This window comes from Schistocerca piceifrons, chromosome 4 (genome assembly GCF_021461385.2).
Source record: "Schistocerca piceifrons isolate TAMUIC-IGC-003096 chromosome 4, iqSchPice1.1, whole genome shotgun sequence".
Taxonomy (NCBI): Eukaryota; Metazoa; Arthropoda; class Insecta; order Orthoptera; family Acrididae; genus Schistocerca; species Schistocerca piceifrons.
In genome coordinates this window covers 189539643-189554440 of record NC_060141.1, presented here as the reverse complement: position 1 = coordinate 189554440, position 14798 = coordinate 189539643, and the positions used below count along the sequence as shown (strand labels likewise).

At 36.8% G+C, this 14798-nt stretch overlaps 1 protein-coding gene across 3 annotated transcripts in view; it reads left to right on the top strand.

The window, feature by feature from the left end:
- Window positions 1-578: 578 nt before the first annotated feature.
- LOC124796460 overlaps window positions 579-14798 on the top strand; it is a 63148-nt gene continuing 48928 nt past the window's right edge. For 2 of the 3 annotated variants that reach the window (XR_007016769.1, XM_047260683.1), the window contains exon 1: window positions 579-1195. Coding sequence is in view for 1 of the 3 variants with exons in the window: in XM_047260683.1 (XP_047116639.1) it covers window positions 694-1195 (502 nt within the window). In the remaining 2 variants the exon portion in view is untranslated. Of the gene's footprint in view, window positions 1196-1743; window positions 1820-14798 lie in introns of those variants that run through there. The other variant, XR_007016770.1, reaches the window with a different exon arrangement.

The following is a 14798-nucleotide window of genomic DNA, read 5'->3' as shown; positions in this document are numbered from 1 at the left end:
ACTAGAGCAATAGGATGTACTCATACAGCCAAACATTTCCTCCTCACGGAAAGAGAATGGATTAAAGAAGGTAGGATACCTCTGTTTCCTTCCACCGCATTACCTGTGTTTCTCCCGTGCTTGCCAGGGAACCTTCATCCAGTTTCCCAATGCTGGTATCACACACCAGGAACACAGTGTAACGGATCTTCAAGGTAGCGTCGTATCAAGAATTATTTTTAGAAGAGTATATTGACCCTGACGAAATGGTACGTCACTTGACTGGAAAAATAAAAACCCGAAAAAACGGCACTCCTATTTTCATCACTGCTGTTCATACGATAAAATAATCGAGGAAAACGTTACCAGAATCCTAAAACGATTTTGAATTAGTACCCATAGTACAAACAAACACTCCATCTATATGCACGGAATTAAACGATAATGTGAAATTAAACCGCAGCCTATCATATTTATTTACTCCCGCTCGCAAACTGAAATCTGTCGAATGAAGCAGTCTGAGAGAAAAAGATATTGCACAGTTTATCGACTGAGCATTGTGAACTCATTGATCGCCTGTCACAGGGTAGCATGTTGACTTCGTTTATCGTATCATAATTGTTATTAAGATTCATGTTACTTCTGAGTTCCGTACATGAGAAGCTTACCCTATGATCTATTAGGTAAAAGATATCTTAATTTTACTGCACGAATATGGATAGTAAAAATGCGGAAAATGTACAGAAATCAAGTAATGGAGAGCAATCAGACCGTACATCGGAAAGCGAAGAATCTTATTACAACCCATACAGAGGGGGAGTAATTCTAGAGACTTTCGTGTTTTTATCAGCAGAAAATGTTGTCTGGAAGCTGGTAATCTGTGCAAGCTGCATTATAATACATATCGTACAGCTATATGATATGTTTTTCTGGAACTATCTTAAATTAGAAATAAGTTGGAAAGCCATAAGATGGCTGTGCGATTTCGTATATTTAGTCGATGTTGCATCCGCCATATTACATAGAAAGTTAAAGAATATAAGCATGAGAAGCGACCAGAAACCCAGGAAAATTGGCTGTTTTGTGTTGGATTTTGTGAGTCTGATACCGATTGACTTTATATGTGGTATATCAGAGAGAGCGTATACTGATGATTTATACAAAGTCACTTTTCTTCAAAGAAGCCTACGTATCTACAGGATTGTCATTTATTTACGTAAGTACAGAACTAGGTTTAGCCAACTAAGTTCAAAGCATTCCAGTATATCTGTTACAGTCACAACAACGTTAAAATGATCGGAGAAAGGCCGTCTAGATCTGCTTTGTAGACATAGATTTTGTTGAGCTGTGTTATGAACATCTGTTGATATTAATAATAAAGACGTTAGAGGCTGCGCAATCGTCTTGCAAATAGCTGAAATAAATAGATGTTTAGTTGGGTTTAAATCTTGGAAAAGTGAACGCTAGGAGGGCACTTTGAAGTGTAGATCGCGATCTTCCTGTTTGTGGATACCGGTACCGTTTATTTAAACCATATCAAAAGAGGACAGCGCCGATTAGAATTTTCAAAAATTTTATTTGTAACTGAATTGGTCGAGATTATTTTTAATATGGTTTATCCGGTCAAACGAAGTGCTGGCATTGTTTTCGGTTTAGAGCTGCAGTTAACAGCGTGTTTCTGCGTCAAGTTGGGGGAGCCAATTGGAGGGTAGACCATGCTAGCCAATGAACAGCTGTTAAATTTCTTTACACCGGCAGCAAACGAATTAATCATATTTCATGGACAGTTCTTGTTTATTATTCATTTGGAGTCGTAGACAAAATATATTATATGGATGAGGTAAAATTTTATTGCATTGAAAAGCATGCGTTGTGTACTAGCAAATTATGGTTGCGTAGATCAATACTGTTGACGTGTTTATTTATTTATTCGGATACGATCAATAACCTTAGATTTTGATTCTTTGTGTTTTAATTTTCGGTGCCCCCCCAGCGTAACTTCATCCTTTCATTTCTTTTCTTCATGGGCCCACTTCTTTTCTTTTGCAGATCCCTTTCTCTCCTGAAAACCTGCCCTTTGTGTTGCTTCTCTAAAAATTATCGTGTAAGGCCTACCTATTATGTCCATCCTGACTCCACTGTTTTTCATATATTTGGCAATTTCAGTGAACCATGTGGGTTTGGGTTTGTAGCTGTTTACTGTGTTGAAGATTTATTTCTGTTTGATTAGTCTGTTATTACCCATTCAGTATAGGGCCTATGTGTCTAAAAAACTGTAGCCATCTGTCAACAGAGAATTAGAGACAACCTACAGCTCCAAAATACCGCGGTGTCATACTGGATCTGTCTTTAACATATAAAAGACACCTTGAAAACACTAGCCAAAACCTAAAAACACCATAAAGAAACTGACTGGCTAAATCTGGACTGGTGAAACATTGCAGCTTATACACTAGAATAGCCCGTAGTTAAATACTGTTCCCTAGTATGGCAGCGCAGTGCTACACTCACGTCTAGGAATGAATCTATGAGAATTATTACAGGTACACTAAAGTCCACATTGATCGCTTAGCTGTACACCATCTGCAACATTCCACTGCTCGAATTGTAATGGAAAGAAGCAACCAATTTAGAATGGAGGAAGATGCATCACCCTGACTATTTCAAAAACTTGCCAATTCTTACAGATTTAAATGTCCCTCCTCTACATCGCTTGATATTACGCACCCCACTGTGGTGTGATGGAAGAACAACTAGAAGTCTGACATTAAATAAAAGTGGCACAAGAGTTGTAATGTTGCAACATTGTGTTCCAGGACAAAGATTTTTTGTTATAGGCCGTCTATGTTTCTTGTCATATAGGACGCCCTTTCCACTTCATGCACTCTGTTTTCTATGGCTGGGTCATCCCATGTCAAATCAACCAGTTGTACCACATGATTTGAACCATGACCTCTCAGATTTAGATGAATTTTTTTTGCAGGTAATGTGCCCACTAACACTAGTTTAAATTTGAGATTTCAAATTTTTCTGATCTTTGGTTTTTGAGTTTCAAGGGTTTAAAAATCGAAAAAACCTCTGTTTTTGATCAATCAATGATTGTTTTAAAATGGTGTAGCTAAAAAACTATACAACCTAGAGAGCTCAGACTTGCACCGTTGTTTTCCTCTAAAAATTCCCTTCAATTTAATATGTAACATGACTATGCTACCTAAATCTGAAAATTTTAAACTATTCCAAAAAAACATTTTTTGAAATTTCCAAAATACATACCCTCTGATTTCTTTATGAAAATTATATGTGTTGTCCAGTCTAACTGACTACATGCATGCAAAATTTCAAGATGGGATCTCAATGGGTTCTTGCATAAAATAATATTTTACTACCGCAATACACACTAGTGAGGTGAGAGGTAGACTATTTCTAGGATATGAATACTAAGGTAGGCCTATGTAATTCTAACAAACTTAAATTATTATGTTAGCCTTTTTATGCAGCATTACCTTCTTATTATTTGTTAATTCATTAAATGATATAGTGTTATTTTAATTTTATGTTCATGATTCTTTTAATTATGCATCAGAAGGAAGTGAACACATTTTAATTGGTAATATACGTGCTACAAGTTAAAATTTTGGGTGTTTTCTCTGATATCTGGGACAACATGAGTGAAGGTTTTCTACTAACAATTCTGAAAATTTCTGTATTGAATCATTGGAAGACATATCATTATTGAGTACTCTATCCCAGTTTGTGTAATTAAGATTGGTTAACTGATTCAGTTTATGTACATTATAGCCTGGAAAATGTAGTCACATGGGACAGTCAGAATTTCTGGCTTTTGGATTAAATCAGTACAATAGACGCAATTGCTATGAGATGCTGCTACAACAAAAAACAAAAAGTGAACTTAACACACCGTGTCCGAAAAGTCTTTCCCTGGTTACATAAATTGATAACTCAGACTAGAAGTAAGATACAAATATGAAACTGGTGTCTAATTGTTTACAAACTATCAAAGTTTTTTTCACACATCAGTAAACTTCCACATGAGCACCCTTGGTAGCACGTAGCACATCTACGCAATATTCAATTTCCGTCCACACATTAGCCAACATCACTGGAGGGATCGATTCAATGACTGGTTATCCGTTGCCGCAGGGTTTCAAGATCTGGTAAATGTGTTCGGTAGACCTCATCCTTGACGTAACCCCATAAAAAGAAGTCTAATGGGGTTATGTCAAGAGAGCGTGGAGGCCAAACCGTTGACCCATCACGACCAATCCATCAACCAGGAAAGGTCATACTGAGATAGGCATGGACGTCCAAACCCCAATGAGGCGGTGCACCGTCTTGCTGAAACAAGACGTCAGGGTGATACTGAAGCAGCTGAGGAACAGCATACAGTTGCAACATGTCCAGATACACTGCAGATGTGATGGTAGCCTCAGCAAAGAAGAATGGCCCGATAATTCAATCATGCAATAGTGTGCACCAAACATTCACCTATGGACTGCCTCTGATGCACACCATGAGCTCGCCAGGCGGTTGTGAACCCCAAATGTGCACATTATGGCGATTCACTACTCCACTGACAAAAAAGGTCGCTTCGTCAAAAAAAGGCAATTCATCTGAGGTAATCGTCATCGTCCTCAATACGCGATAGCATTTCGACCGCAAAGTCATATCGACGTGTACTGTCATTGAGCAACAATGAAAGTGGAAGTTTACTGATGTGTGAAAAAAACTTTGATAGTTTGTAAACAATAAGACACCAGTTTCATATTTGTATCTTACTTCTAGCCTGAGTTATCAGTTTATGTAATTAGGGAAAGACTTTTCGGACACCCTGTATGTTAAGTAAGTGTGTGAAACAGAGCAGAGACAGCAGTATGCACTGCAGGAAAAAATTGTTGTAACCTTTTAGGGATTTTCAATTCACTCAAGATTTTTTATTGCAACAGTGTATATGTAGTACGTAAAGTGATTACATTTACAGGTGAATAGCACAAGGGGTTCTGAGGTACCACGTATCGACCCATGCTGAAACACACATGTTAGCAGTGCGGTGTAGCCTCCTTGGGCGTCAATTCAACCGCTGACTCTGGTATCCAGTTGCCCATACGGATGGTGAATAGTGTCATCAGGTATATTATTTCATGCCTGCTTGACCTGTTCATGTAGTTCTGCAAGAGTTGTTGGTTGACAACTCATAAGACTCACTCCTTGCCCAGCCATATCCCTCATGTGCTCTATTGGAGGCTAGTCCAGAGATCATACTGGCCAGGAAAGTTGCTGCATGTTTTGTGGAGCACACTGAGTTTCACAGGCAGTGTTTGGGTGAGCCTTATACTGTTGGAACAACACATCACCTTCCTGTCGTATGAATGGCAAAAGAATGGGTCTAACAACATTCTGAATGAACTGGGTGCTGTTTGGCATCCCCTCCAGTAACTCCAAACGTGAACAAAACTTGTAGCTTATAACACTCCAGACCATAAGGCCTGGAGTGGGATGAGTGTGTCTAGGATGAATGCACTCTATGAGACAGCACTCACCAGGTCTATGCTGTACACATAAACAACCATCACTTGCATGCAGTCAGAATCTGCTTTCATTGCTGAAGACCATGACAGGCTATTCCATCTTCAAAATGACCCTCTGATAGCAACAGTTGAGCTGTGCATGTTGATGCTGAGATGTGAGTGGAATACGGGCTAGAGGTGTGCATGCCCATAGTCTCACTGCTAATAAGCAGTTTCTAACAGTTCATGTTGACATGTCTTAGCTCACAAGTCCTCATGTCGTAGTTGAGCAATATGCCACTACTGCTCTTACTGTACGACAATCGTGGAGGGCATCTGTGCCATGTGGACATCCAAAACCTCATCTACAGATGTGAGAATGTTCATGAGACCAATGACATGAGCATCATTGCATAACTGACAGAACGCATCCAACTTGTGTGGCAGTTCTCTGAAAGGACCGTCCTGCCACTTGGAAGGCCACACTTCAACCCATTTCAAACTCATTTAGTTGGTTGGAAGAAGTATGATTGTGTCTCTGTGGTACGGTTGCCTGCTTGCTTCACAAGTTTGAACCACCAATACTGAACACCACTGGTTGTGAGTATTCCCAATTAAAGGATAGACACATATGGCACTCTGGTAGCTATGCCAGTATGCTGTCTGTTAGTGGACAATGTTGAAACCATCATCAGTACATCTGCTATCCCTCAGGTGGCATGTACCATCATAGGATCAAAATTGATATCGTCTTTCTAAGTTTACTAATTTTTTTCTGGCTGTGTAGTACCCCACTATACTTTGCACAAGCACTGCTGTTGGGACTAAACTATGTAATAAATCTTCCAAAACAGTGAAAACCAGATTCATATGTAAACAGTGCCACAAAACATTTCATTTTTGTTGTGGCAAAGTAGATCCTCTGTGGAGGGGCTAAAAAGTACACAGTACTGTGGAAATGTGTTGAGTGTAGTTGCAAAACTTCAAAACAATTTGAATGCACACAAAAATGGTATTCGTCAAACACAGTTTTAATCTTAATGCTCCATACAATCAGAGAAACATAGATCTTAAAAACAGATGGACTAACAATTGTGAGGAGAGGAGAAAATTAAAAGGGACTTGTGAAAATGCTGTGCCAATAGTTGTCGAAATAGTACAATCACAAATTACTGCACTTCTCTTGCAGAAATCTGTGTGCACAAATACAAGTAATGAAGGCAAAACAGATCATTCATACATCAGTAACAAAGGTCACATGGTAGAAATGAAGTTCTTTAATATTTCTACAAGGTCACATCTCACATACACAAGGTGCAGTGTTAACAGAAGAGTATAAATATTCTATGGCCTCCCAGGTAAAGTTGTCTCAAACATGCTGCACAACAGCATGGACATCAAGTTTAATGCCACTATACAAGACGGGGCCAAATGCTTTAAAATGTGTAAATAAGTGTAACAGTGAACTCTGATAAAATTTAATGTTGTTATTACTGCTAGTTCAAATGATATTTACTGCAATGAATCATGTCACATGCTCACTCAGCTGGTTGTAAATCTGCAGCAGTTAAGAAACTCAAAAGTAATAGTCACAAACTTTACAAAAAGATATGATCTCCCGTACTTGATATGTGTAAACATGAAGACTAGAAAAGCTAATTCGAGGTTGTATAATCTTCGCAGGAAGTACAATAATGTCCATGTGTTAGATATTAGCTGTGATAGTAAGGCTTCTTCACTACACATGATTTGCATATAAACAGATGGAGTACCCAGAAATTTACCAACAATCTTACAAACTTCCTAAGTTTTACATCAGGAACAAACACTTTAGGCATTATAGCACTTCCATGGTCAGATCAGGGAAACATGTGAAGGGTCCAGAATTGCCCACATAATTTGTATATAGGTAGCCAGCTAATTTACAAAATACTGAATCTACTGTGAGATGTGAAATAAAGTATCTTATAGCTGGTCTAGACAATTTTGACAGTGAACCTCTTGAGCCATTACTATGTAATGCAAAATTTTAATTAGGTTTGCCAGAGATGAATACTGAATTTCTTTCTTTCTTCCACACAAATATACAGTCAGTACAAAACAAACTGCCTGAATTATAATTTTTTTTCAAGAGTTGCATTGTGATGTGCTGTGTCTAAATGAGCTGTGGTTCACAATAAATGTAAGCCAGTTGTATATTGCTGATGCCTACAAAGTATAGTGTAAGAAAAGGAGATGTAGTATAAGAAAAGGAGATGTAGTATAAGAAAAGGAGATATAGTATAAGAAAAGGAGATATAGGTATACTTGTCAAAGCTTGTATAAAACTTAAGATTAGTGTAACAGATATTAAACATTTAATTAAAAAAAATATTCGTAGCTGCTGCTGTTCAGTTCCCCGAATGCTTGGTTAATGTGGTTTTCAGATACTGCACTCCCAATACTGACCCAAAGGTTACAGTGGACCATGTAGAGAAATTGTTATTTAGAAGTAAGACATATAAAACACTTATTCTTGATTATATTAATATAGACATGAACATGCTTAGTTCCAAACCTGACCTTCTATTAGATGCTTTGAGATCAAATAATTTCTTCTATCTCAACAGTAAACCCACAAGACACCAAGCAGGCCTAGATAAAGTTAACTCAAATCTCTACAGAACGAATGTTGTCTTGGATGTTGTGAAACCCATGCTGTCTGACCATGATGGCAAATTTCTAAAATAAACTAGACTCAGTAAAATTCTTGAGCAAACAAAAGTAACCAGGACAGTGAGACACCTAAGTGATACAAGCATAATAAGTATGACACAGGTTAGAATTTCACTGTGATGCAAACTGACTCACGTACTGTAGCAGTTGAGTGCTTTTTACATACTATTGTAAATATCTTTAATGAGCTTTACCCACTCAAACAAAATCGATTGGTTACATACCAAGAGTCAGAACTAAAATGCCGTGGTATACACCATATCTCCATAGATTGAGGATGCTACTAAGAGTATATTATGAAAATTCCTGCATACACATTCTCTCTAAACCTGATTATGACAAACTGAAAAAGATATATAGAAAAGAGCTAATTGTTGCCAAGAAAAAGGCCAATGGTGATTACATTCTTAGCCAGCATCAAATGCAAAGCATATTGAAATGTTGTTAAAACAGAAACTAGGGCACTACAGAGAAATTACCCATTCCCTTGAGTGCAGAAGAGCGTAATTCTTCCTTCATAAATGCTGGAAAGTTTTCTATGACATGTAGTCAAGACAAGTAGTAATCATGGAAATACAGACAGACTACTTGTTTCTTGCAAACATCAAGTTAATGTCATTTAGAAAGTTTTTGATGGATCCGAACCATATAATAGATGTAGTCTCAAAGGTGAGTAACTCTAGAATTGAGGATAACCATGGTTTGTCTAACATTACCCTTAAAAAATAGTGAATGCAATCAGTTAGCCCCTGAGTTTGCTTATAAATATGATATTCAAAAAGGTATATTTCGAGGCAGCTTGAAGTTAATCACCATCTTGCCTATGTATAAAAAAAGTAGACAGAAACTTGAAAACTTTAGGACTAATACAACAGTGCCAATAGTATTAAAAATGATTGAAGCCATCATAAAAACAAATAATTTGTGTGAAAGTAAAAACCTCTTAAACAAGATCCAATACAAGTTTCTAAATAGACTATCTACAATAATGGCAGTTCAGGATGTTGAGTTATGTGCATTATATGGCTTTGAAAATAGGTTATACTGTCATGCCACACTAGCCTCCAACACTGTTTCACATAATATCTTAATAAACAAAATAGTACATATGGATTAAAAGGCAATGAACTAGAACTTTGGTGGACTTTGGTGATCATAAATCCAGGCACTGGGACTGTTCCTGTTTTTTATATTTATAAACAGCTTGCCAAGTCTTGTTCCATGAAAAACAGAGATGTATGCAGATGACACCACTTTCATCACATTCATACAGATGAAAAGGTTATCGTACAAATGAATGTCCTCTTGATGATAGACACTACTCAGTACTTCAAGGATAATAGATTAAAGCTAAATGATAACAAAACAGAACTTACACCTGTGTCCTTCAAGAATCTTGATACTGAGCTGCAAAATCTCAAGGAAAAGTCAGTGAAATTGTTAAGCATCCATCAAGGCGATAAGTTGTGTTGGAATACCCAGAGAGAAAAGTTTTGCAATAAATTATATAGAGTAGTGTACCTGATAAGAAAATTAAAAAGCTGTGTCAATAAAGACCCCCTCTTGATGCCCTATTATGCATTTTTCTGTACGCACTTGAACTATGGGACAGTCTACAAAATACCACCTTGTGCAAAAAATGTGTATACAACTATGGCCATAATTATTAAATCAGGAACAAAAATCTAATAAATGACCCCTGGACTAGACTATCTATGATTGGAAATAATTTTGCAGACATTGGCATAGTCTTTCAAAAAAGATACCAAAAAGTATTAAGGAACTGCCACACAATAAATTTGGAATGCTGATCGCTATGTTTCTACACTAGCAAACATTATTTTTGCTGCACATCTGACACACTGTGGAAAATTATTAATATACATAAGAAAAAGGAGTAGGTCTAATAAACTGCCCTGTGGGACACCTATATAATACATTTTGGATGTATTACTAGAAATCCTGCTGAAGTATGTGAGACCTCAACTCATTACATGTGGTTTTCTAGGTATGACTTCTTAGACACACCTCTTATTCCGAGTAACTCTAATTTCTGCAATAATTTTCCATGGTCACCTGCATGAAATGCCTTTAACAAGTTGAGAAAAATTCCATACACACATTGTCTTTGTCCAGTGGCTCAAGAATGACTTTTTTAAGTTTCGCAATAACAGATTTTGTTTTTCTCTGGGCCTGAAATCATGTTGTTCATTGCAAAGAAGGCAACATTTGCTTAGGCACTCCATTAATGTATTTTTCATTACTTTTCAAAAATTTGGGAAGTGATGGACAGTAAACAGATTGATCTGTAGTTTTTTACATTTTCTCATCACCATTTTTATGTAACGTATTACTTTTTCTTGCTTTAGGTACTCTGGAAGACAGTCAGATTTGACTGATTCATTGATTTTTCTTTGTCAGTGGAGCTTTTATGGTATTTACACATTCTTTAAGGATACAAGCTGGGATTCCACTTACACCAGTTTATTTTTTGTTTTTAGTTGGTTTATAATTTATGTCACCCTACTGCCCACCCATCCCACTCGCTCTTTCTGTCTTTTGTTGCTGGATAGTGTGCCGTTGAGCTTGGTGTCTGGTGCTGGGAAGGTGGGTGTGTGGGAAAGACAAATGTGTCTGGAAATTTTGTGTTTTCATTTTTTTTAACAAAGTTAGTGAAGTACAGATTCACGAAGTTTTCTATTTCTTTTGGGTGGCTTATTTGACTATTTCTGTTTCTAATTTGTGAGTTCAAGGGTTTTGGCCACTGTTCACTGTCTAATGTTTGATAATATTCCAGGCTGCTTTCATTTTGTTCCCTACCTGAAATAGTATTTTAGGGATTGTAAGCAGCTAGCAGTGCCACACTTCTGTAAATTCTCCTATAGCTTTCATAAAATTGGAAAAAAGGATGGCTCAGTCTCACTATTTTTGATGGAAGCAAGACAGCTAATTTTTGTGATGATCAAAGTTGTGTATTTCTTTGAAGTAGTCTGCAGGTATCCTGCAGTTCTCAATGTTGTTTTATGCATTCATCTGTGTTTTGGATATATAAACTGTAAACTTGGTGTGCTTTTTTAAACTACTTTAATAGAAACCAAGGAACATTCTTCACAATTTTCTTTCCTAAGTTTTTGCTTAAGTATCCAGAATCATTCTGAATTGAAGGGATGTTCATCATTAAATCTTGTTTTTGGGAGTGCCATTATCATTATATTTTTTCTTTAGAAAGTTTATTTAAGTTTCATGTTTTTTCTGTTTTTAAAAAGGAATTTAACATTAAAAGTGACTAGGGTAGTTAAGATTCTACGTCTGTTTTCTTTTTAGGCATATTCTGTATTGTGTTACAATTTTACTTAATCTCCATGCTATATGTAATCTTTTTTTATGCTGTTTGGTAGTTTTTCTCCTCTCATAGAAAAATACGTTTCATCATTTATATAATGTGCATCCCTTTTTGTATGTAGTTTTGCACTGTGACATGTCTTAAACTGTAATGCAAATAAAACAAAATACTTTATCAGCAGTTTTCTAAAAATTGATGTGAGGCATTACTTTGAAATATTTTATTGTTTATCTGTTTCAAGTTTGAAAGGATGTTTCTAGGGCTTTTGGTTCTGCATATGATAGCACTGATTTGAATTTCATGATGTTGTGCATGGGTTCATGGAAGAAGTTCCATTTTTTTGTGTCATGGTATTGTATCTTGAACTCTCAAATTGGTCTTTTTTATCATCAGCCTTCTGCCTGATTTGGTGGGATGGAACCCAGCACAGATTCCTCTCCTGTGACAACGTCATCATTTCAGTTTAGCTCTTGCATCTCACATCCTCAATTATTTTATGGGTGTCTCCAATCTCTGTCTTCCCTTGCAGTTTTTACCCTCTTCAGTTCCCCAAAGTACCATTGAGGTTATTTCCCAATGCCTTAACTCAGTTCTATCTTACTGTTCCTACTTCTCATCAGTGTTTTCCATATTTTCCTTTCTTTGCTGATTCTGTGGAGAACCTTCTCATTCCTTGTCTTTATTTATCAGGCCATCTGATTTTCAACATTCTTCTATAGCATAACACCTCAAATGCTTCAGTTCCCTTCTGTTCCAGTTTTCCAACTGTCCATGATTCACTAGCATAAAATACTGTGCTCCAAATATATATTATGAGAAATTTGTTCCTCAAATTAAGGCATGTGTTTGGCACAAGTAGACTTGTTTTGGCCAGGAATGCCCTCTTTGCCTGTGCTAGTATGCTTTTTATGCTCTCGTTACTTCATCCTCATGGGTTATATTGCTTCCATTGTAACAGATAACTTTCTCTTTGACTAATTCATGACCACAGTTTTGATATTAAGTTCGTATGTATTCTCATTTCTGCTACTTCTCATTACTTTTGCCTTTTTCTAGTTTACTCTCAATTCATATTCTGTGCTGAGTAGATTGTTCATTCCATTCAACAAATCCTGCACTTCTTTACTTTCACCAGAATAGCAATCTCATCAGCAAATATTATTGATATCCTTTCACACTGAATTTTAATGCCACACTTCAACCTTTCTCTTATTTCCATCATTCCTTCTTCAGTGTACAACTTGAACAGTAGGACCAGACAACTGTATCCTTGACTTACCCACTTTTTAATCTAAGCACTTTGTTCTTGGTCTTCCATTCTCATTGTTTCATCTGTTTCATCTTGGTTCTTGTACATATTGTTTATCATCTGTTTTCCCCTTTAGCTTACACATATTTTTATCAGAATTTTAAACATCTTGCTTCATTTTACATTGTCAAACGCTGTCTGTAGGTTGACAAACGTTACGAGCATGCCTTGAATTTTCTTCAGCCATGCTCCCATTACCAAGTGTAACGGCAGAACTGCTTCTTTGGTGTCTTTATCTTTCTTAAGGCCAAAGTTATCCTCATCTAACAGATCCTCAATTTTCTTTTCTGTTGTTCTGTATATTATTCTTGTCAGCAACTTGAATACATGAGCTGTTCATTAACTTGGATACATGAGCTCTTCAATAAATTGGATGCACAAGCTGTTAAGCTGATCGTGCAGTAATTCTTGCAATTGTCAGTTGTTGCTATCTTTGGAGTTGTATGGATGATGTTTTTTTCTAAAGTCTGCTAAAGTCTGATGGTATGTCGCCAGTCTCATACTTTCTAAACACCAACTTGAATGCTCATTTTGTTTCTATTTACCCCAATGAATTTAGAAATTCCAGTGGAAAGTAACATGTTCCTTCTACCTTATCTGATCTCAAGTCTGCCAGAGCTCTTTCAAATTCTGACTCTGATACTAGGCCCCCTATGTCTTCCTAATTGATTCCAGGTTCTCCTTCTGTTAAGTAATCAGAAAAATCTTCTCCCCTCATTCTGGCCTTCATCACACTCCTTTTGCATTTACCAGTGGAATTTCAATTACACTCTTAATGTGGCCTGCCCTTCTTTTAATTTCACCAAAGGTTGTTTTGGCTTTCCTATATGCTGGGTTAGTTTTTTTTCTGACAATCGTTTCTTTTTTGATTTCTTCACATTTTTTCTGTAGTCATTTTCATCTTGGCTGCCCTGTACTTCCTCTGTAATAAGAGATTTGTGTTACTGTTTTCCTGTCTTTCCCTGAACATTTTTGTACTTCCTCCATTTACTGGATCACCAGAATTTCACTTATTTTTTTGCTGTTTCTCCAGAGTACTAACCAATACCTTAAAGCGGATTGAAAAAAAAGGAAAGTACCATACATTGTCTTTACATGTTCAAATGTCACACAGACGATCAATCTCTTTAGCAGATATTTAACTCTGATAGTCTAACCACTATGTGTTCAACATGAGATTTCCATCTTAGTTTATTGTCAAGTATGATACCTAAAAATATTGCATTTTGTTTTTCTATTATTACAGTCTTTGATGGACTGAGGCACATATTCTGTGTCTTTTTCTTATTTAACAGTGGACCACTTGCATCAGACCATGATAGTGTTTTTTATTTTCCTAAATTCGTACTACTAACAAGATTATCAAACACGTTTCACAGACAGAAAGGTTGTATCAACTGCATACATATACGTCTTTATGTTTGTTTCCCAGTAAGTCATTTATGTGTAAAGGAATAGTTGTTGTTGTTGTTGTTGTTGTGGTCTTCAGTCCTGAGACTGGTTTGATGCGGCTCTCCATGCTACTCTATCCTGTGCAAGCTTCTTCATCTCCCAGTACTTACTGCAAACCACATTCTCCTGAATCTGTTTAGTGTATTCATCTCTTGGTCTCCCTCTACGATTTTTACCCTCCACACTGCCCTGTAATGCTAAATTTGTGATCCCCTGATGCCTCAGAACATGTCCTACCAATCGGTCTCTTCTTCTTGTCAAGTTGTGCCACAAACTCCTCTTCTCCCCAATTCTATTCAATACCTCCTCATTAGTTATGTGATCTACCCATCTAATCTTCAGCATTCTTCTGTAGCACCACATTTCGAAAGCTTCTATTCTCTTCTTGTCTAAACTATTTATCGTCCATGTTTCACTTCCATACGTGGCTACACTCCATACGTATACTTTCAGAAATGACTTCCTGACACTTACA